The 23,196-nt window shown below is 39.5% G+C and overlaps 1 protein-coding gene across 1 annotated transcript in view; it reads right to left on the bottom strand.

Annotated features, from left to right (window-relative positions):
- The window catches only part of UNC5D (unc-5 netrin receptor D), an 86,250-nt gene that overhangs the window by 43,304 nt on the left and 19,750 nt on the right, over positions 1 to 23,196 (bottom strand). Inside the window, exons 4-6 of the mRNA XM_075523580.1 lie at positions 5,923 to 6,103; positions 4,908 to 5,075; positions 3,454 to 3,618 (exon numbers count right to left, since the gene is read on the bottom strand). Coding sequence (XP_075379695.1) covers positions 3,454 to 3,618; positions 4,908 to 5,075; positions 5,923 to 6,103 — 514 coding nt within the window. The remainder of the gene's footprint in view (positions 1 to 3,453; positions 3,619 to 4,907; positions 5,076 to 5,922; positions 6,104 to 23,196) is intronic.

The following is a 23,196-nucleotide window of genomic DNA, read 5'->3' as shown; positions in this document are numbered from 1 at the left end:
CAACAAAAATAATAATAATAATAATAGTTAAAAAATCAAATAATTATTAAAACTAAGTTAGTTGCCATGTTGCAACTATTCCAGTAGCCATCTATCCAAATACTTTGGTGGTAAGGGCTTTCTTCCAGCATTTGCTATTGGAGTTCTTACCTACTAAGCACATTAACAGAGGAGCTTAAGCAAAGCAATAGCAGGGAAAGCTACACTGTATTGTAATCTATTCTGTGGATAAACAGAGAACCTATGTCTCCAAGGCTGTCAATATGACATCTTTTATAGGCATTAGTTTTAATAACAGAAAAAATAAATACTCTGGCTGCATTATATGTATATGTCTAAACTGTGATGTGACTGTCATGGGATGTCTGGGTTTTTGTTTTGTTTGGGTTTTTTTGTTTTGTTTTTTGTTTGTTTGTTTTCCTTTTGAACTTTGTTTTCTCAGAAGGAAGGTGAATTGGCAACTGGCTCCTTACAGCCTGAAGTTTTTTGCTTTCCACTGCTAGTGATGTTTCTTTGCAGGACCTTTCAGAAGGCAATCTGCTTGATTTTCCACAGCCAAAACCACTACATTTCTATCTGCTGGAAAAAGCCAGCCCCTCCCCTGTCTCATACCCCTCTGCAATTAAGTGAACTGTGTGGACCAGCTGACATCCTAGCCCCTTTCTCTTTCTGTTGAAGGAACTTGCACACAAGCTTCTCGCTAAAGCTGCAGGCCATGCAGATTTAGATCCTGAATGCCTCATGCAGAGGCCAGCGCTAGTAACCTGTACTGAGGCTAAGGTTGCTCATTAAGAGAAAGCAGTCGCTTACAAAGCATGTTTTCAATAAAGGCACAGAACCTTGAACAAATGCACCAACACGTACAGAGTTCACCCTTGAGAATTTTATAAGGCAGCTTTTATATTTCTTACTATGAAAGACAGTCTTGTTCTAGGTAACACAGACGCATTAAAAAAAAAAAAAAAAAAAAAAAAAAATCATCGAACGTTGCACTGGTAACTGTGAACAGAACTCCGAACACCCAGTCCCTTTTCCTCTATGCGCAGTAACGTGGATAAAGAGATTTATTTGACCAGTATGTGAAACCTTTGTTCATACAGAAAGCTTCAGAGGGCTTTATCCTAGAATAGTTCCTGAAAACACATGGCTGGAATAAGCAGTAAATATCAGAGGTAGTCCTCAAAAGACAGCTGGCAAGCACAGCGCCAACCTCTGCACTTCTGTGACATCTGAGAAGGACTCGCACTGATGTTAAAGTGATAATTCACCGCTGACCAGTGCGCGCCAGGGACATTCTAAAACCTGCCTGTAGACGGTGTCTGGATGAACTCCTCAGAGAGGGAGAGGCTAAGAACAGGGGAATTAACAGCTGGAGAAGCCACCAACAAAAACCCATGTGATACCATACCTTGTTGATACAACAATGCTCAGAGACCCAGTCTGTACCTGAAACCGACTGTGCTACAAGGACTCCAGGAGCGTCAGTGATTTCCCCCATGGAATGAAGCCATCACCATCAAGTAAAGCGTGTATCGTGACTCCCAGTGCTTAATAACCCCAGCTCTTCCCCAGGCCACGTGCTCCTTTCAGACAACCAAAATAAGCATAATACCGTATTTGTTCCCCTACCTCTAAAGCATAAGCGCAGCATGGAAGATGAGACACAGGACTGACACGTAACCACACAATATGAAAGGATATTATTCTCAATATCCTGAGTAGGGCCACCTTGTATTAACTGGTGAAAACCACAGAGGGAGCCAGCTAGACGGTACCTCAACTCATGACTGTCACAAACAATGGTAAGTGTGCAGACCTCAGCTGCATCTTTTCATGCCCCTTTCAATGCATCCTTCTGACAGTCTTCCCGTGGATATGCTAACCTGCACACATGAGTGGATTCTGGATTTATCAAGCCATCTGCAGGGAAGGGCATTCATTTAATGTATAGGAAGGAGAAAAACCTCAGAACATCATGTGATCACTGTGCTGGGCCTCAAAAGCTGAATGAATTGCAGTGCTCACAAATTCTCACTAGTTATTCTTTTTTAAAACATAGGGAAGGAAAAAGTCTAAATTTCATTTATGTCCTTTTGAACACTGAAGCTTGTCTGTCTGACACCTTGGAGCTCGAGAGCTGTTCTGTAACCCTGGAAACTTCAAGTAGTTAGAGACATATAGCAAGACTGCTGGGTATTCCCTCCCTCCAAAACCAAACCACGTCTTATTTAAAGTATCATCTGAGGTATATGTGTTTCTGAAGTCTGAATAAATATACAGGATGCTGTCTGCCATTAAGAACTTATTAAAATCTCAGGGCAAAAAAGTGAGTTCATTTTGTTTAGAAAATGATTTTCCTCATCTCACCATATGTACTTCACTGAAGAACTGGTTGGGCACAGTGGCCGTTTCTTTCTCCCTAAAACTGCCAGCCAGTATCAGGAAGGTGCACATGGGGGAAGGCCATAGGCACTTACACTATCGTAAGCACATATGCGATGGGTAGGAGCACAAGGCTTAGGATTTATAGCCACATTCCTTCTGTTGCATGCATCATGGTGGCAGAAGAAAATGATGGCTAGGCATAACATGAACACGTATATGCAAAAGATCAAGAAGGAAGGGTAATGCAGTACCATGGAAACAAAGAAAGAGGACTATTTAAATATAAAATTAAAGAAAAAGTAGACTTATTTCAGTTTACATCTTTCAGCCTTAGCATTCCTGATTGCTCCCGTGGCTGCCATTTCATTATTGCTGGAAAGCGATGAGGTGACAGTACCTCCATGGACAGGGAGCAGCATTCAGTGTAGGAATACAGTTGTGAATGTCTGCTTTGTTTTGAGCCTGTGCAGCGGTCCCCGGGTGTCCTGCAACTCTACAGCTGCAGGGCTGATTTTCTTGGCTCCTACTTGTTTGTTGATAGTAGCAACTACCAAATGCCAGATGCTTTCCAGACATTTGTGAAGGGCAAATCCTTTCACAGGGAACTCACCATGAAGTAGATTTGCCTTTATTTAACTTCTGCGTTAAAGGCCACAAGCGGAGTAAACTTTGACCTTAAACAGCTCTTGCACCAAGAGTATTCATGTTGGTGCTTTGCCAATTTACTTGCAAGAAAAGACGGAAGGCTAGGCAGTACATTCTGTGGAATATGTTGTAGCAGGTGGTCATAATTACACATTGCAAAAAACCTTTATTTAGATTTTTAGAATCATCTGATAATTAATAGGTAAAGTATGTGCTACACAAATCCAGTGACTCAGAAACCACTATGGATTTCAAACTTCACAGATGCAACCCTCTGAAAACAATCTATTTTTTCACAGCAGTATTTCAGCCAGAAGAGTTCTACTGACATGAGTGTGCAGCAGATATGCTACATTACCTGGATTACAGTATACATTTTAGGCCATACCTCCTAAATCCAATTCAGTGCCAACTGTTACTCACCTTGAATGCAAAGCCCTTCGGTGCAATTCTCTGACTCTTGACTCAAGCCCTCGCAGTACTTCCCTCCGTTTCTTGGAGGTGGTGCAATACACTCCCGAACTCTCAAATGCTCGCATTCTGGACTGCACACAGACCACTCACTCCACACCTCCCAGTTTCCGTCCACTGAATGGGAGGAAGAAAGAAGAAGCATCATCACTGCATATCAAGGTCCTAGCAAGAATACTTGTTTCATATCTCTCTTCAGGTCACAGCAAGTAAAGCAAAGTATAATTCTCAGGAGAAATAAACATAGTTTTATCAGATGTGAAGTTAAAATCCAGCATTAGAATGTACCACCTCAAGCGTGCAATATGGAAGCTTTTAAAATAGCACCAGTATATAAAATTTTGCAAATACAGTCAATTAAAACTGCAGGAGGAAACATTTCCTTTGCCACCTCCCTATTAGCTTCTAATGTTTCAGTACAAATTCTACCTTAAAGCAGAGTAATTTAGAGAGGCCGCACATTTTCCTACCAGAGAAATGATGTTGAGATTTACAAAAAGAGCATAGCCGGCCTTGTAAGCTTCTGGCTAATGCTCTCAGCAAGACAATGGATCGATATATTGCTCTGCTGACTGATTTATAGCTGTCTCTGACCCTGTCCCAAATGAGAAGGGTTTTTCCACAGTTCCCTTTCTTTTTCATGCATAAATCAGACTGAAGAACAATCAGATGAACACAGAGACAAATACAAATAATATTAGGTTCTTTAAATCCCAGTCCAGGACATATTGTATCTAAAAACTCATAAAAGCTACAAGAGAGATTTGCTGGAATCCAGAAAAGTTATGCTGTGACTGCATGCAAACATAGTCTCTTAGAACATACGTGCATACAATCCTACTTTCTTTGGCTGTATATGTGAAACCCTGATTCCAAAATCATATGAGGGAGGCTTCAGGTGAGCAAATGAGGAAATGTATAGTGTCCAGGGATGTACACCATGCTCCGTGTATAGCATAAGCTCAATTTCAAAAGGTTAACATACTTGGAAGCAAACTTTTGCAAGCTTAATAATACTTTTAAGTGAAGTTCACAGCTTTGGTTTCTGTGTTTCTCTTTCTAGTGTTACTAGCATCACCTCCCCTTTCCCTATACCCCCACTCACTCACATGATTTTTCATATTGAATCAGCTGCTGTTTTGTGATTGAGTATTTAGTTAGCTTCAGCGTAAGTTAAAGCACCGACGAACCTGGCAGGTCAGGCCACAGGTACTTGTGCCTACTGCTCAGACCCCACACGAGACTCTGAGCTGTAGTCTAACCAAGGATGCAAGTATTTCCAGTTTCCTTTTTGAGCTCAGTGGGCTCTTCAAAGCACAATTGTCTACCTGGCATTTCAGACTGAAAGAGCTCTCCTGTAAACATGACATCCAAAGTTATTCCTTAGTAGACTGTGCATATCTCACCAGGGCAAAGAGAAGTGCAGGTAATTTTCTGCACTGACATTCCTTCACAAAATGCACCTCCGTTGAGCGGAGCAGGGTTGGTACAGGTCCGTGATCGCTTCTGCCAGCCCCGACCACACCGTGCATTGCAGTTTGACCACTCAGTCCATGATGACCAGCCTCCGTTAACTGCGAAACACAAACAGGCTTGAGGTTGCAGTAGGTGTGCTAAGAGACATCAAGCAACAAATCTCATCAGATAATTTCATTCAAAGGCAGAATTTTGTTTTTACATTCTACAGGTAAATTCCAAGCTGAAGTAGGAGCATTGCTACCTATCTGTACACAACTACATAAAGGCCATGGTGTCAAAGAACACAGATGTTTGTTTTGGAAGAGTAGTATCCTAAGAAGTGCAATGACTGATAGAGTCTGGGAGGGAGGTAAAAGCAGGCACCTCAATTCTCGTAAGATATGCTTTGCTTAAATCATAAACAAGACTTCTTTATTTTGAAAAGGGTGATTTAGGAATGCTCTGCCTCCACCAGTAAAATGTCACATACAGTAATAAACATGGAGAGCAACAGAGGATGGTAATAAAGCAATGGTTCTGCTCTTCTGTCCTTCGCTGTGTAACAGCTAGATTCACTAGGTAGTGCTTGGACACTGCAGGACCACAGCTCCAATTAAGGCAGCCCTTTATGCACCTCCCTAGGCACGTGCTTCAGGGTTTCCTGATACAGGCAAGGCTTATTTATGTGCTTTAGCTTATAATTGGACCTTCTTAATATCTGGAGCAAGGATTGTTATTATTGACATAACTTCTGGGAATCCATCACAAACAAAAACCTGGTAATTCTAACCACTCTAAAAGCAGGCATGATCTCAGCCTTGAGCAACAGAACTGAAATTCATCATAACAGGAAGGAGGTGAGCCATTTGATTTAGAACCAGTTGTCTGTTAAAAATATAAAGTACTCCAGCAATAAAAGCACACACATCCAAGTTTTTCCATAATTATCATGTTTTCACTGACCGTACACCACAACTGTCGCAGACATGCTCCTTCTCTTGGCAACAATGTTGGCAGCCATGCAGGTATAGTTCCCGGAGTCAGACAGACGTGCCTGTCGAATGATGAGGTTGTGGTCTGCTCTGGTGTCAATGTTCTCATCCAGGTTGGAATCTATGGGCTCCTCATTCTTTAGCCATTCCACCTGGAGAGGGATGGTGCGGAGAAGAACATGAAGTAGGAAAAGAAAAGACAGAAGCGGGAAACCTGCAAAATTGTATTTCAACGCTGTCATTAATAAATGTCATCGTGATCTTTAAGATAAAAATGAAGCTAGGATGGGATTCCCAAAAAGGTAGACATTCACAAATTCAGAAAGGAAACTAATCCTATTCTGAAGACCAGAGAGCTTATTAACAAAAGCACACCACATGAAATGCTAGGACATAATAAAATAACAAATAATAGAAGAATAAAAAGAAAATGGCAAAGACCTCATTCAGAGTTGCAAGGGTGTGGATTATAAGGGAAGCGTTATTTTTGTTCTACTGGGAGAAAAGGAAGGAAAGATGAGGAAGAAGAGGATAGGGGAAAAAAAGGAGAACAATTAATCACACTTTTCCTTGTGGTATTAGGTAGTTAGGAAGCTTTAATATTTAATCCAAGGAATCAAGAAGTGATGATAAAAAATGCTGGATCATTCTAGTTGAATATATTTCATTTACCTCCTGGTACTCTTCAGCATAAGTGTTACTTGAACCTGAAGTCATTTTCTTAAATAATTGCATCTTATTATTTCATCTGTATTTGTTCTTGAATCTGTGTATTTTGTTTTCATTGTAACTACTCATTTATTCAATTACTGTCCTATTCAGGAGAGCCCTTTTGGCTTCCCCAAGAGAATGCAAAAACGGGGGGAAAGGCTGTAAACCTGCAAAGCCAAACGAAGGCGCGTGATGCCTTGGGCTGACGACCTCATTAAGCTGATAGGGGACTACTTCCTTTGACTCAAGGAGCAGAGAGAGAGAGAGACATGACCAGTGGAGATTAGCAGTCCAAGTGAAAGCCAGCTAATGATTGCCACTTTTTTTCCCCCTAAACCTCAGAGGAAGGCGGTATGGGCTAGTAACTTATTTTGGTATGGGCTGATTTTTATTCAAAGAAAATGGAAGAAAATCTCAGCTGAGAGAGAATAAGAAATATTTAAAAATACTGCTTTTGATATACAGTGCTTTACATGTTTAAACAATTGGACAATGATCAGTTAAGCTTCGTAATAGATTGGAATGACACGTAATAAGTATTATTAATTTCACTGGTTTTGAGAGAGAAACAGACCGAAGGATGAAATCGCTTGACATCGCACACAGTGGAAGAGCTAAGGCATCATAACAGATTCCCAATTTACATAAACATTCTTAAACCAGAGACCATTAGTATTTGTTGCCAAGGTACAGAAATACTGTGAAATGCTGTGTATAATATATTTCAATACATCTTCTCTAGTTCACCAACCAACATATCTCTGAGCAGACCCAGGAATTACCCGCAACGCATTTCTCTGCTTGGAACGTTAAAAAAAAAGGTAGTTAAGGCGTGGTAAGCTGCTGTTACAGAAGTGAAAAATTAAAAATAGAAGCAGAATCAACACATTCTATTAAAAGACTGAATAAATGCGAGTTATTTTAATAGCTTTTCTAGACATGACGGAGGTTACGGCTGTACCCTGAAGTCAAATACCCTTCTCATCTCAGTTCAGATGAATAACCTCGTTTAGGAACTTGTGGAAGGACTTGGAACTTTGTGGTAATGAGCTTATGGATTTGCTAGCTACAGGCATTCATTAGCACACTGTTCTGCGCAGATGGTCTGCAATTTGTAGATTTTCCAGTTTATAAACAAATCTGCAAAAGCTGACCATCAAAGCCAATTAGATTTCATGCCAGACAGCAGGTTCCCCTTCCAGTAGCATCCGTCATTTTGGTTAGCTGGGGACAGAAAGTGTGCGAGTGACACATCCATAGCTTCTCACGTCGCAGCACCACAGCAGTCAGCTGGGAACTTACCTTGAAAAGAATCTAGGTCTGTCGCACTGCTATCCTACATGGTGACTATGGAATTAAATAAAGCAATTATTTTACACATCTGTCAAGAGGCATTACCTGAGTATGAAGTACATTATACGTTTCATACTGAAAGTAGTTAAAAGATTTTTAGCTCTATATACTCTTTTCCTCAAACTGCAGTTAACCAAAAATGGTAACAAAGACAGAATGTCACCATCAAAGCTTACATTAAGCATTCAAGACAGATCTATTTCTGCATTCTTATAAAGCTCTGTCATAATGCTGTTGCTTTTCCTCTCAAATCTTAAAACTTTTTTTTTTAAACAATCTCCTTCACAAAAGTTGGAAGAGTTTGGGGACCACGTGCCTTTGTATGCTACAGTGCACATCAGAGTAAACATTCAGAGTGAGGGTTCAAGGCGGTGAGTTTCTAGGGTATGCCCATGGCATCAAAGGAGGCACTGCCTGGCACAGGTACACTTATTTAGGTAAACCCAGAGGAGACTTTTTGCCAACAGTTTCACTCCCTGAATTTGCTTTCCGTAGTATTGTTAGGAGATGCAGTCATGCTTTGTCACAAACTTAACTTTGGCATCCTCATTTCCATTGCTAGAAGCATCCCAGGCAGTCACGCGGCTAGCGTTCGTACTCGCCGCCTTTCATTCCCCACGCTAAGTGACACACGGCCGACACTTTCACCTGCATTGGCCGCGGGTGGCCAGGCACAGCTCTGGAGCTCTAACCCAACAGCCTTGCCAAGCCCAGTAACGCTGAACTCTTCCCTCAATAATAGCTCTTTGAATGTATTACATTTCCCTTTGGTCTGAGTAAGACGAGGAACAATCAAGTAATCCATTTACTATTCCGCTTCCCTTCTGCTGTTAACTTTAATACTAATTATCAGAGGGGCTTTCAGCAAAGAAACTAGGAATGCAATTTAAATTATGGAACAGCAGCACTAGCATAAATCAAGTGACAGAAATTCAATGGCCGCAGTCAGAACTAAACTCACTTTATGTGCAGTGTAATGACAAACACGGTAACGTTCAAAGAAATGACAAATATGTCTAGCATTACTAGAGTTCATTATTTCACAAGTATATATATAAATTTTGCATTTTGACTCTCATCAGGTCAGGGGCTTTTGCGGGGCGGCGAGGGGAGGCGCAGGAGGGTTCAAGGTCCTCATTACTGTTACACTAGCGCTTGGGGCTGGTTTTCCTGTAGACAACTTTTCCAGGAGGGAGCATGCACTGATCCACTGAGTCTAGGACTGCAAGGCTTGGTGAATGAAAAACATTTACATTAATGCAAAGCATTTAAAAGAATGATGATCACAGTGAAGGGAGAACATTAAACAGACAGACCATAAACGTGAAACTGTTGAGAGATGTGCGAGCAAAAGATGATTTGTAAGTGATGGCATGCATTGCCTTTTGCATATCTGGAGGCTTGATGACACTGCGAATACTCATCTCTAATTCCAGCCTCCCCCTCCCTTGAAGAAAACACAGACTTATTCAGACTCATTCACTGCCTTTGCCTCAGCAGACGAATGCTTTCAAAGATGGAGAACTACAGGAATGAATTGATAGAATAAACTGATAAATTTAAAGGAGTCATGGTGACAAAAGGTGGTTGTTACTTGCAGTGATGCAACCTTTAGAGAAATTCAGGGCACACACAAATACACACAAAAAACCACCAAGCAAAATAAAGGCAACAAAGAAACCCACAGTGTCTCCATACTGAAATGAGGCATGGTGTTCTGAACTGCCAACCTGCAATGCCTGAAGAGTAGACTCAAAACTCATTAGCATTTAATTTCCCTCGCTTTAGTGGAGGTCGTACAGTTGCTTGTAACACAATGAAATACATTTCTTTTTAAGAATTAGTCTGTCTGAAGATCTTAAACGTTTCTATCTTGAACAAGACTTAAAAACTGCTATAATATGTTATAAGTTTATATAAAGATATCTGATTTCTTTCCCCTGAAATTAAATCTGCTCAGAATTAAAATACCCCCATCAATTTCTAACAAAGGCTAATCACGTAATGATCTACAAAAGAAATGCAGGGGCAGATATGGATTAACTCAGCTACTACATATTGGGTGGCAGCAGATAAATTAGCATAATCATAAATTTGTTCCAATTACAGAAAGCAATTATCAAAGACCAGCTTATAGCATTATCAAAGTAAAATCAGTTAAATACACCATATCCTAGGTAGATTACAACGGGAGTTAGCAAACTCTTTTTCTTTAAAAATAAAGCTTATCCCAACTCATCCATATTTCTGTCTACTGTATACCACATCAAAACAGCCTGTCAGCCTCCCATCACAGGAGCACAACTGCTGCTGGAGCTGCTGCAGGTGACAGAGTCTCGCTGTGCTTAGTATGTGCAAAATAAATCACGTTTGCATGTCAGCCTTATTTGTATATGTACCCATACAGATACTACGGACATACATCTTCTAGTTGCCATATAGCAAATTCAAACACTCTGGGGACTCACAAATATCCGTGAGAATACTGATGGAGGCAGGAACAGAGCTGAGTTAGAGACGGTAGGAAAGCTCTGGCAAAGGTTGCTGTGGTTCCCTTAAAACTCTGCCCATTTTATGGGTTATAGTTGTGGCTTCTACGGGAACAGAATATTATGCCCCAAAATCTCAGCTGCTTTTGAGCCTGATGGCAATATCACTGGGAGCATTTTATTTCACTTCGACAGGCACGGTGCTAGGCCTTTGCACAGATATCATCTGTGTAATTCAAGGAGAAAAGCCAACTCCAGATGAGGAAATAACATTCTGGCTAAGCATTACTCCTCCTTTGCCAAATTTGACAGGGAGGCTATACAGCTGTTAAACCTCCTGTAAGACTAAGAATATTCTTACCTACAGTAATAGAAATTACTTTTTTGTTTGTTTGGTTTTAATACCAAACTGATTATTTAAACCTTGAAGATGAGAGTAGGTCAGATGTCAGGTACAGGCCTTAAATGATTTGATGCACTAAGAGTTCTTCATCAATTGCTCCATCTAATTTAAAAATCCTGAGAGCTGGCTGCACATGACGGAATTTTCTATTCTTTCTAGCGTATCTTGTTTGAGACTATAAAGAGATTTAATACCCAACAGGAACAATACAACTCAGAGTTCTTGTGGGCGCACATGATAATTTTGTAGGTCAGAAGACAAAAGACCTTGGTACTCCTGCTTTTAGATTATACTATCCTGCCCTTTAAATACAACACCTGACTTTCATGCGGTCGATAACCAGAGTACGTAGATATCAAAGATCATATACTTAGAATGTCAGCTTCTCTTGAAGAGAGAATCAATTGCTTTCTCGATGCAAGATAAACGCTTCATGATTTTAAGACGGGAAAGGTCAACACCTGACTTTACGGCAGCACAAATGTTTCTTATAGCATAGTCAATTTACAGATTTTAAATATTCTTTCTCTCAGAGAAAGTAGTAAACACATCTTCAACTCTCCTTTAAACCACTACCACTGTCATTACATTCTTAGAGAACAAGCCAAAATTTGTATCTTTTACATAAAACTGTTTTGTCAGTCCCAGATTCACTTAATACGTTAAATGTAAGTACAACAGACTAGCCTTTAGAAAGTATGGTAGAGAATGCAATGAATAAATAGGTATATTGCTGCTCATGAGATGGCAGACAACTACACTAAGTACAAATCTGATATCTTGCGCTTCCCTTGTAGCGAGGCAGAGACTGTCTTTGTGAACCAGACAAAACCACAAGCCGCACACCACAAGCGTGAGCAAACAGCAGGTTTACAAGTGACAGTGATGGTAAATATTCCTCAGATTATTTGGCCACACCTGACTAGACGTTAATTTAAAACCAATGACCTGAGATGAAGTGCTTTGTAACCCCCCATTTTGTCAGTGGCTCATATATTTCTCAAGCATTTTTTTGTTCTGATTTCTTTGTTCTCAAATTTCTTCTTCTCCTCCATACATCTGCCTACTGTAGCTGAAGGTACACTTGTCTTGTCATTACTAACAGTAGCTCTAACTTTGCAAGGGTCAGAACCCTGTATCTGGTAATAAATACTATCCAAAAAACATGTTTAGTGTGAGGCTGTTGCAAATACCTATATATGTTAAAGATAAATGTAAAGATTCCTATGGTACAGAGGACAAAAAAAGCGTGTTGGGGGACAGAAGGGGGAGGTGGGGAAGACAGATGTCTTGACACATAGACCATTTAAAGAAAATCTAACAAGAAATAATCTGGAATGTAGGTGCATTTTTTATGTCTGTGTCCTTTGTCTGTAATATCTGTTTGACATATCCATCGTCTGCTTTTTAATTAAACAATCCTCCCCCACAACTTTCAATAGGGAGGAATACAGTTCGCACATGAAATTTTGACCTGACAGAACCGAGCTATCCAAACTGACAAAAAGTCATTAAAATAGGTCTCTTAGAGACACCTCTTTAGATCTTAATTCTTCTTACACTGCTGTAATGACAACTGCAGAACAGTGAACATTATCTTGAAGTTGATTCCAATACCATTTTTGCTGTTGCCCATGAAAGTACTTAATTAATTCAATATAAATAATACAGAAGGCATCTCTACTTGAGCTCTTAGCTCCCTCAGAACAAAAGTAACAGTTATATATACAAAAGAACTAGGCAATACCCTATTTTCCCCTCTAGAATCTGACTTTACATTAAAAAAGAAGGAAGAAAAACGCTGAGAACTTCTAAAACTCAGAATATCTAATTCCTAGCTGAAAGCTTTTTTTTAACTGGAGAAGAAAACATGTTTGAAGCTGATTTCTTTTCTACAAAATGTTTCTTTTTATAGAAAATGTTTGCAGTAGATTCTCCTCCACATCATGATTAACAGCAGGTGTACCAGGCTTCCGACACCTCCACTGACTCTAGAGCAAGCCTAGGGAGGCTGTATCGCGAGGCCAGCGTTCGCTTTTATGAATATCCCCCCCTTCCCCCAGGCCTCTGGCTAGAAAAAGTTCTTTCTACCTTATCATTGATTTAGGTCTCATGTTCCTCAATCTTTAAAAGCCTTATTAAAAATGGCTTTTTCAGTGACCTATAATGTTTAGAGGAAGACAGCAAGACACATTCCTTTCAATCCCTTTCAGATCTAGCATGAAACTCCTGTTTCTACAAAATTCAGGTATGTCTAAGCTGGAGAAACCTTCCTGCATGTTACAGTTAGAATGGATGAGCATAGGCAGGGCAGGTGCTCCAATTACAGTGATGCATTAAGACGGCAGCATATCTTTGTTACAGTTTTCTTTTGCTTTCTACCCTAAGACTCAAAACAATAAGTAGGAGAAGCCTCCATCAGCATAAATCATAAATCACTGTGGGAGATTAATAAAAAACAAAAGCCAGTTTGCTGGATACAAACCGTTCATATCTACCTTTATGATCACATAGTTATTTTATCAACACAATCAAAAAACATTAATCTTCCTTGCTAGGAGCCTATCGCTAGCAACACACAAGAAGCAGGTCAACTGTACCTGCTGCATTTTCTTAAATTAATCCACTGAGGGAATACTGTTACCAAATCGTTTAATCACAGCGCTGTCATACTGTTCTGGTAAGCATATTTTTCCTTCATTAGATTGAATATATAATCTCATTACACAAATCTGACACACGGACTAACTCATAAATCAGCCTGGGCTTTTGTTGGCTGTACTGTGGAAAGCAGCACAGGAATCTTCTCTTCCACAGAATCACTGACTGGTTTGGGTTGGAAGGGACCTTAAAGATCATCGAGTTCCACCCCCCTGCTATGGGCAGGGACACCTTCCACTAGAGCAGGCTGCTCACTTCACTCTGAAGAGATGCACTCAGTTATTGCAAGGGGGATCATCTGAAAACTCAAGTGCTGCATGCTGCTAATGCACATTTTCTTTCTTATCATCTCACTTTACGTGGCATGCAGCTAGTGTATTTGCTGCATAACCCTCCAACAGCAAGGGAGCCAAGAGAGATGATCCTCACTCGTGGCACTCTGTATACCACAGCTCATACTCTGAGCTATGCCCAGTTTGCAAAGAGCATTTTTGTTTGTGTGCTTTAAAATCACAACCAAAAATTCATATTGCTGAAAAATCCAGAGGAGGGGAAAAAGGCTAACATGGGAGGGGGTGAGTCAAAACAAAACTAAAATATGCTTTTCAAGAAGTATAATGGGAAAGGTGACAGCCTGTACGTGTATCTCAATTTATAACGCTTCAGGTGGGCAAGGAGTTGACTCAGACATGCTATTTTAAAACACTGCTATAAAGATACATTGCTAAATATGCCATTATTAATGGTACATTGATTGTTAAACGTATAATCGGATCCCCAAATAAGTTTATCTTTAGTCCTATTTTTGGAGGAATAAGTACCTAACATTATTTAGAATAGTGTTTTTTACCTCCATGCAAAAATTATGAATGGATCAGCATTAATAAGCCCAAAGGTTATTATGTGGGCTTATATGGTAGTTTTCCAGTGGGGCAGTGCACACAAATGACTTGACTTCAATTATTTCATGGTAAGCAGAAATAAATGATCTAGTTGAAACTCAAATCCTAGTCCCTTGACTATAAAGCTCAGCAATGCAGGTGAGACTCATCTAGAGCTTTTCTTTGTCTCAAAACTCAGAATCTAAGGATATATAGGAATCCATAGATCCAGCTTTAAAAGTATGCCGTGCACACTGTATGTTTCTCAGTGTTGTAAATAGGATGGTTAGAAAGAAGCAAACAGCTAAAGGCTCTAGGGAGGGTGTTCATGGTGCCACACCGGTAAGGTTTTATTTGTTTTTCAATGCACAGACATTTGGAAAGTAATTACAAGTGCAGTTGACACTGAAAAAAACATTTTTAGATAAGATTATTGGAAATGATGTTTACAGTGTTTTGCTAACATGGCATCCTGATAGGCAGTATCACATTTATACCAAATTCTTAGAGATAATCATCACAGAAAGCTTACAGTAATTGAAAACAAGGAGTACAACTAAAGAGATCTCCTCTTGCACTTCTAACTGCTTCTGATCACACATCGCTGCACGGCATTACAAAAACCCAGCAGCATCCCTACCCATGCTTCAGATTATTGCTCTCAAGAAAGTTTAGAAGAAAGGTCCAAGTCTTTGAAAACTGAATGTCAGGAGCTATCTGTTGCTCAGATAGCACACTACTGCGTGTGAATATGATCCTGCCTAGAGCTATAGCCTCTATTATTTGTTTTCAGTATCCATACCTGAGCTTAGTTGGTTAGTTGTCATTAGTTTGGTTGGTTGTGTGGCCTCCTCACCTTGATTATCCCAGCAGTTTCTGTACATTACAGCAAACAAGGCTATAATTGTACTGTTCTCAAGAGTTATGGTGAATTGTTAATACAGAACATTGCTTTTTTGTTAGTAGCCTTCAGATATGATAATCTCAAGAATGTAACTGCGAGATATTACTAACAGAAACATCCTTTAGATCTGTTAATGAATCATCTTTTTCTACACACTGGAAAAAGTATTTAAATTCAAATTCCATAAAGGAATACAATTGTTAGTTAAGAAATGTGTAACATTTATGGTGTGTCACTAGATGCATACTAAATGCAGCTGAGGCCCGGATTCACAACCTACTGCTTTCTCTTATAACATTGTTTGTAATTAAAAAAGGTGTTATCTATGTCCAGAGAGGTAAAACATTCCCTAAACCTTTAATGTTCCAGCATTTCAGTTTCACAGTACTCCAATGATATTTATTCCAGATTATAAAAGGACCAGCACAAGTATATTGCATCAGCAGAGCCTGAATAGAGAGAACCCTCACTACATTAGACATAAAAGGCTTGCTGTAAAAAGAAACACAACTAGAAAGTGCAGTAACAAATATGACTGCTACTCTGAAGTTGTTAAAGATCCCAAAATTGATATCTACCAGTGGGTGTTTTCTCATACCAGGTTGGTTGGGTAGGTTGAACATTTCAACCTATCAACAATCTTTTCACCTCTGAAACAGCATAATCTTTTTTTTGAAAAGAATGTAAGATTTCCCCTTCCTGTAAAGTTAAGAAATCTATCTATAAGAGGGTAAATTTTCTTCCTAGAAGCTTACGTTTGTATCTAAGTGGAGCTCCCAATAACTACAGTAGGACAGAACAGCATATAATTATCAGATGGTACCGCTTTCCTTTGGTCCCATTGTGATATATTGTCAAGGTTAGTCCAACTGCATTGTAACTACATCCATATGCACATATATACATGTCTCTATACGTAGAGAAAGGAAAAAAGTGTGTTTGCACTAGGAGTACATTCAGTGTGTCTGTTGGTGATGGGATTCAGGAGATGGACGCGTTTGGAAATACACGATTAGACCAAGATTTGGATAGGAACAGGGAAATCATAAGAACCTTGGCAAAAACTTAACGTAAGGGCATGTACACATCTCCCTTGCTTGTGGGAGAAGATAAGTGGCTGATCAGAAAGGATCAACATATTTGGGGACTCCTCATTTTCAGAGGGAGACAGTTGATAGAGGAACTTCCTTAGACATAAAAGGAAAATTCAGTTGCACAGAAATCACAAAAATCAAAAGGAAGAGCAAGAACTGCTTCGAGGGCGATTAACAGACTAAGAAAAAAAAATACTATGAGCACATGGGTTCATCACAAGATACTCACTTTCTAGCAGATGACATCTGAAGCTGCACTACAGTGTAGTAGATACAGAAACACTTTACTCCAAGGACGTCTTGCATTTTCCCCTCTCGCCTCTCCTCTTCTCGATTAGAGCACTAGTCACAATTGACAGTAAACCAGCTGCTCTTGCTATGACTGCGAGAGTGCAGTTTAGCAGAATGAGCGCTAATGTGAGAGGATCAAAAAATCTCTGATGCCGTCTACTTCACGCAGGCTGTGCCCAAGAGACGCTTTTGCCTGGTTAATAGCAGTGCTCTCCCAGAACCCACGCTCAGTCTAGAACCGACTCCGAGCAGATCGTTCCTTCTCTCACTCATCTCTCACTCAATCCTCTCTGCAGTTCTTCATGCACCTTCCTTCTTTTGCTCCAGCACAAACTGTATCATATGTTCCTGACACCTTGAATGACTTTGGCAAGGAAAAAAACCAAAACCAATTCTAAGAGAAGTTTTCTCTGTGGCTTTGAAGACATCGTATATCCTTCCTGCCTGTTTCTGAATGCATACAACCAGGCAGGTTTGAGAAATGCTCTGCCATGCTTCTCTTTCCCAACGACCCTTGCATCTTTTCCTTTCACAATAGCCCGCTCCCTGAGCAAAAGATACCATGTTTCTGAATTCTAGTTGCCCACGTGACATTGTCAGGTCTTTGTAAAAGCATGTAAATACACCAACAATCAGAGGACAATACAGCCTTCTACCAAATAGATTTGACCCTTCTGCTCACAAACCTTTGCTTTCAGCCTTCAAATTCAGAAGTCTGAATCCCACTGAAAAGGGAATAAAAGCAGCTGCACAGGAAAGTATGGTGCAAAAGTACTGTATGCTCTTCACAGACTCAAATACAGCAGGTTCATTGTGTTACAAAGGTACGAGTATCAGGGAAGACTGCCAAACATGCTGAAGATCTAACCTTCGGGAACCAGGGACGGAAAAACCAAACAAGACCTGCACAGCACTAGTAAATAACCACCCCAGTCTTCCCCTGCTGACCAGAACAACAGGGCAGTATTGATAAAGCTTCCAACTACCTTGTGCAGTCAAAACATACACCAAAGTTTCCAAGTCCTTGTAGGACTCTCTCACACAATTACCTTTATTATTTACAATTATAAACATAGTGATAAAGTCTTAGATTATCCTTTCATGTTCAAGCATTCAAAATTAAGAACATTTCTGAAAACAGTACCAGAAAAATATATGCCACTGCAAAACAGTACATCAAAAAAAGAAAAGCCCCAAAGCTCATGTCTTTCTAAAAAGGAATTATCTATTCAGGGGAACTACAAAGTTATTTCACTTTTTTTTTTTTCTTCCTCATTTTAGCAATCTAATTCAGAAGTGTTTTGCTCCAGCATTTCTATTTCATGAGCGCAGTAGCTCCTGGGTGTACTGATTTACTTAGAGCAAGTCAAATCCCAGAAGGAAAACAAACATTTTTTCTACTGGAGGAAAACACAGTACACAGTTCACTTGCATGAAATCCAGCACATACACTTATTTTGGAGAGAATGTCCAAGGATTTTTTCAAATAAAGGGTATACGTGCAGGAACTAAGATGCTTCCAATAGCTGCAAAATGTACAAAATCAGCAAAAGAGGCACCTGGAGATATCACTAAGGAGACGAGAAGAGAGCTGACAAATGCCATTGTTTCAAATAATTGGTACAGGTAAAGAAAGGGTACAGGTGAAAAATGAAGTGACAGATTTAACACATTCAAACAGCGCAGTGGCAGAATAATGAAGAGAGGAGTATAATCTCATATCAGGATGGCAGAAGGCAACAAATACAGTGTAAGTGTTCTTCCTCTCTCTAGCGGCTGGTCTAAACGGGAATGAAAAAGCTGTAGCGGCTTCTAGCTAAAGGAATAGCTCTCCACTGCCACTTGCTAGAGTTCTGTGTACTCATGGTGAAATACATGAGTTCAAACCACGCGAAATACCTCTGAGCTTGATTTCCAAGATAAATCATAGACCACGCTTACCTGGAAGGTAATTATTTTTTCACTAAATGATAAACACATATCAGAAGCAGGGTTTCCACAGCATTGGTATGTTGGTATCTCTTGTGGCCAGTAGACACACCAGTGGTGAATGACTGGCCCAGTCAAACAGACTGCATCTTAGGCACAGCCGTGAAAACTAAATTTAGGTGACAGCTGCATTACAGAATGAGAACAAGTGTTGATCTAACACACACAAGAGTCCAAACAAGTAGGTTAGTTTTATGCAGATCTTATACAATCTATGACTCCTTGAGACTGCTCGCATATAATGCAAGGTATTTTGTACATGAGGCTATGGAGATTGGCAGGTCTTTTATGATGAGCTTGAAGAATGGGCAGCAACACTGAATACATGAAGAATGCTCCGGGCATCCCTGCAAGAAGCCACTTAGAAATTCCTCAAAAGGCAGTTCAGCTGCCCACGTCACTTTGTTAACACTGCAGTTTAAAACAATGTAAGACAGTCAAAGTCTTAAAACATTATATGCGGAGGCTCAGTAGCCAGCTACGTGTGACTTGGGCAGCACACCTGGCTGACCTTGTTTGCTCGAGCACGTATGGTTTAAACGGGATGCTTGTTTGCTGGTCAGCTGTCTGCGGTGGAAACAAGGACAAGCATGAGGAAAAAAGCATTGCACTGATAACATGGGCTCTCCATAACATTTCAGAGTTGCCAATGTCCAAAAAAGAGCATCAAAATATATCCAGTTCAATGTTAAATAGCCTAGCAATAAAATTTTTTAAAAATGTGATTTTAACGAAATCAAAAAGAAAGCAAAAAGAAAGAAAATAAACTCACCATTAACCTAAGTTGCACAACCAGATATCCCAATTTATGTAATTGGTTGCATTGCCCTGAAATGCATACAGCTAACAAACCCACTAAAATGTCCGTAACATATTTAAAAGACTACCAGTTCTATGCAAAACCATGTCCTTTTTATTCACCGCTTACACAGAATAACTGTGAAATCTAAGGCTTTTTATTTTAGCATACTGAGCAGTAGCATTAAGGTGGTTTTTACAAGCACTGATAATCACAAGCCTTTTTTGCCTTTGAAACCTGCTCTTTGTTTGAACCTCTACAGAGTATTACTCCAGGCTCTGTACTCTGTGTATTACAACTGCTGTTGTAATACCTAATCCATGATCTGGGTTGAGTAAAAAAAAAAAAATTCAGGGCATTGAAGATGAAGTACTTTAGGAAAAAAGACAGAAAGGTAATACTGAAGCAGACATTTCTCAAAGACGACAGGTGATGAAGGGCAAGGAATGAATACCAGATTTGACCAAAGATGAAACAGCATATAAAATAAACTAAGTCTTGATTCTGTTTTGGTGTTGTCCATGCTCCTATGAAGCAGTCACAGGCTTAAACAAAAAGGCTTTAATTGAGCAGATATTTTATAGAATAAAGAGGCCCTACATATTATTAGATTGTCATGTTCTCAACAGAATCAGTCCAGACCAGCATGTCATGTATTATCCATAACAGCAGCATGAAGTATGAAAAATGAAAATGATGCAGCTAAAAATCTGAACTGAACAGGGCACATTTGTGTGTCTGTGTGTTTCTGTGCAACGGAGAGAAATGGCAGAATTTTAAAACGCAGAGCAAATAAAATCGGAGAATAAATTACTATAATAATTAAACAAGCAATTACAAGTAAGCCACCACATGGTTTCAGTAGAATAGAATCAACATTTAGAGGTTGTTCTTTTTCAGTTGGTAGGGTATGTTGAGAACTGATAAATGGAGATTAAAGGGAAGGTAATTTGATACTTCTAAAATCTGTACAGACTCTTCAACAGAATTTTATGTTCTAAGTGGGTTCAAAACTGCTTTGTCCACACACGCAGCCATTCAGTTTCATTAGCCTAGTAACTGCGGCTTTAATCTGTGACATTTTTCACCACACGTAGTGCTGGAGAGTGTCTAATAAAAAAAAAAAAAAATCTGAATTTTTTGGATTCTTGGAGGAGTAACAGAAGAAAAGCAGCAATGATGTACACACCTGGAAGAAATACCTGTTTTCCCTAGCTAAATGAATAATTGGTCCTCAGTCTGCAAGTCATCCTGTAGTTAACAGAACCTTCACTCCCCAAAGACAGACTTAGACAATTAAGTCTATGAAAAATCATGATCTGTTCAAGGATTCACACAACGTGGTTCAACTCTGGAAATGTTTCCTGCATTTGTATGTGTGCAGTGACTTCCAGAGTGATACCTGTACTTCATAACTCTCTACTACTTTATGCCAAAACTGATCTTCATACAATTCTATATGGAAAACACTCATAAGTTAGATATTTGTGCAATTCCTAACATCTCCAGAAGATGCTGTGGGATATATGTGAACTGTCATTAAAATGTTGCTTTCTAGACTAGGGGATTTTTTCCCCTGAAATGTCAGTATTTTAAAGGTATAATTCATAAACAGCAATACCATAGAGAATACATACCAATTCAACCAGACTTTTAAGATCTCATATTTGTCAGCTGGCTGTCATCCAAATGACCTGAAGGTTACATATGCCCTACTGCAAGTGTAGCACCTCAGAGGAACTTATTAATAATTTTAATACCTTTATATCTGAGAAGTCTGACCCGCTAACTGTCATAATACAGCATGGACTATTTCAAGGTGAACGTACCTGTTTAGAGACATTAGCCATTACCATTAGACTTGGATTTGTAATACGACCGGTTTCTTTGCCAGAAACAATACTCCTCATTAACAGTCTGGAGTAATGCTTCAGCAGTAGGCTGAAGATCTGAAGCGTAAGACAACGCTCCGTCCCGCGGGGGGTGCTTTAGAGACCTTGGAGCGTTAACGGCATAGGTGCTACCAAGCAACTGCAGAGAAACAGCCAGGGTTCTGAAATGCTGAAACCTACTTTTCATTACTAACAGTAAGAGTTAAGAATTCACATAATTCCTTCACAAAGCAACAGGAATTTACTTCACTGTTCCAAATGCAATGTCATCTAATTTTGTCGTGTCTAAGTTAACTATTAAATTTCTTACAGCTTCCCATAACTTTATGATTTTAAAAATGTGAATGTTGGCTGCAGTGGTTGCTTAAAAGTAAAACCAGTCTATAGGAAGAGCTTACATGTAGATAAATAATCATTGAGACATACTGCACATACCCGAGCTCAGTCTTGAAAGCGAAATGTCTTCGGTGAAAAATGAAACACATTTATTGTACTTGTAACTAATGTACCTTAAAAGTAAAGCAAATATTGATATTCCAGACACAAGACCCAAGATCTATAACTGGATAAAATGCATGCTGTTTGCATTTAGTAATCATACTCTGTTTTCTATAACTAGAAACAAGATTCATTGAAGACTATAATTCACCAGCCTTTTTTGCCATAGTGTTTTACTACAATGCCATTATCCTGCCATATTACATTTTACTGTATGTGTACAGGTCCCATAAATACACGAGCCTATGTAAAATAGGCAGCAATGACTCTCACTACTTTTGGAATACTTGCAGCTTTTGAATTTTATGTGGGTTTCACATTTTGTTGATGTGTTTGCAATAGAATATGTACTGCCCAGAAGAGAAATGATTTTACATTTCCATTAAAAGCTATAGCAGTAAATAAACCATCAGAACTCATGCAGATATTCACTGGAACATCTACAGCAGTCCATTAAAATGTCAAAATCCGTGTTAAACATTTGAAAAAGTAGCACTGGATACAGCACATTTAAAACTTAAATATATGCATATATTAAATGATAAAGATATTTTTGAGTATGCCACAAGCCTCTGCAGAGCACTCAGCACACGTTTACACTCATCAGTAACAGTTTAGCACAACAGCTGCCCTTTTATTACACCCCCCCAAATCAGACAGTAGACGTAGAAAGAGCTGCAAGTTGCTACTAATGCTCAAACATGAGCTATTCAGAGATTCAGTCTCAGAGGGTATTTATTTATAATAAAAGGGATTTAGAACAAATTTTAAGGTCAACTTCTGCTCCGATTTGCACTTCATGCGTCACAATGGACTTCGATACCGGTACCCATCAGGCATTTCTACTTGGGAACTGGCTCCCCTGAGCTAATGCCACATTCAACACAAAACCACAGGTCTCACATTTAGCAGCATAAGAACGGCAGCATTGTTCTAGTAAAGATGAGCAGAGTCTAGTAAGCTACAGATTTTTTAGTTTGGTTTTTATTTGAAAGCCTGAGGTTTATAAACACTTATTTCTAATGTCATGGTTTATATGGCACTTCCAATGCAAGGGACTGACTTTTCTAAGAAACGGTATAAAACTACAGTAACTACCAGCGATGACAGAATTTATTACATTCAACACAGGCCAACTGTGTGCGTTTCAATGGCAGTTTCAGAAGGCGCTCCACTTTACAGGACTATCAGTTTCACACCCTTCTTCAAATTTAAGACGTACTAAGTTCACATTAAACCCAGGTCTCAAGAAGGTGATAGAAACTGCTTCCGATGGTTAA

This window comes from Mycteria americana, chromosome 23, assembly GCF_035582795.1.
Source record: "Mycteria americana isolate JAX WOST 10 ecotype Jacksonville Zoo and Gardens chromosome 23, USCA_MyAme_1.0, whole genome shotgun sequence".
In the NCBI taxonomy this organism is placed as follows: domain Eukaryota; kingdom Metazoa; phylum Chordata; class Aves; order Ciconiiformes; family Ciconiidae; genus Mycteria; species Mycteria americana.
This window is presented reverse-complemented; position numbering and strand designations above follow the sequence as displayed.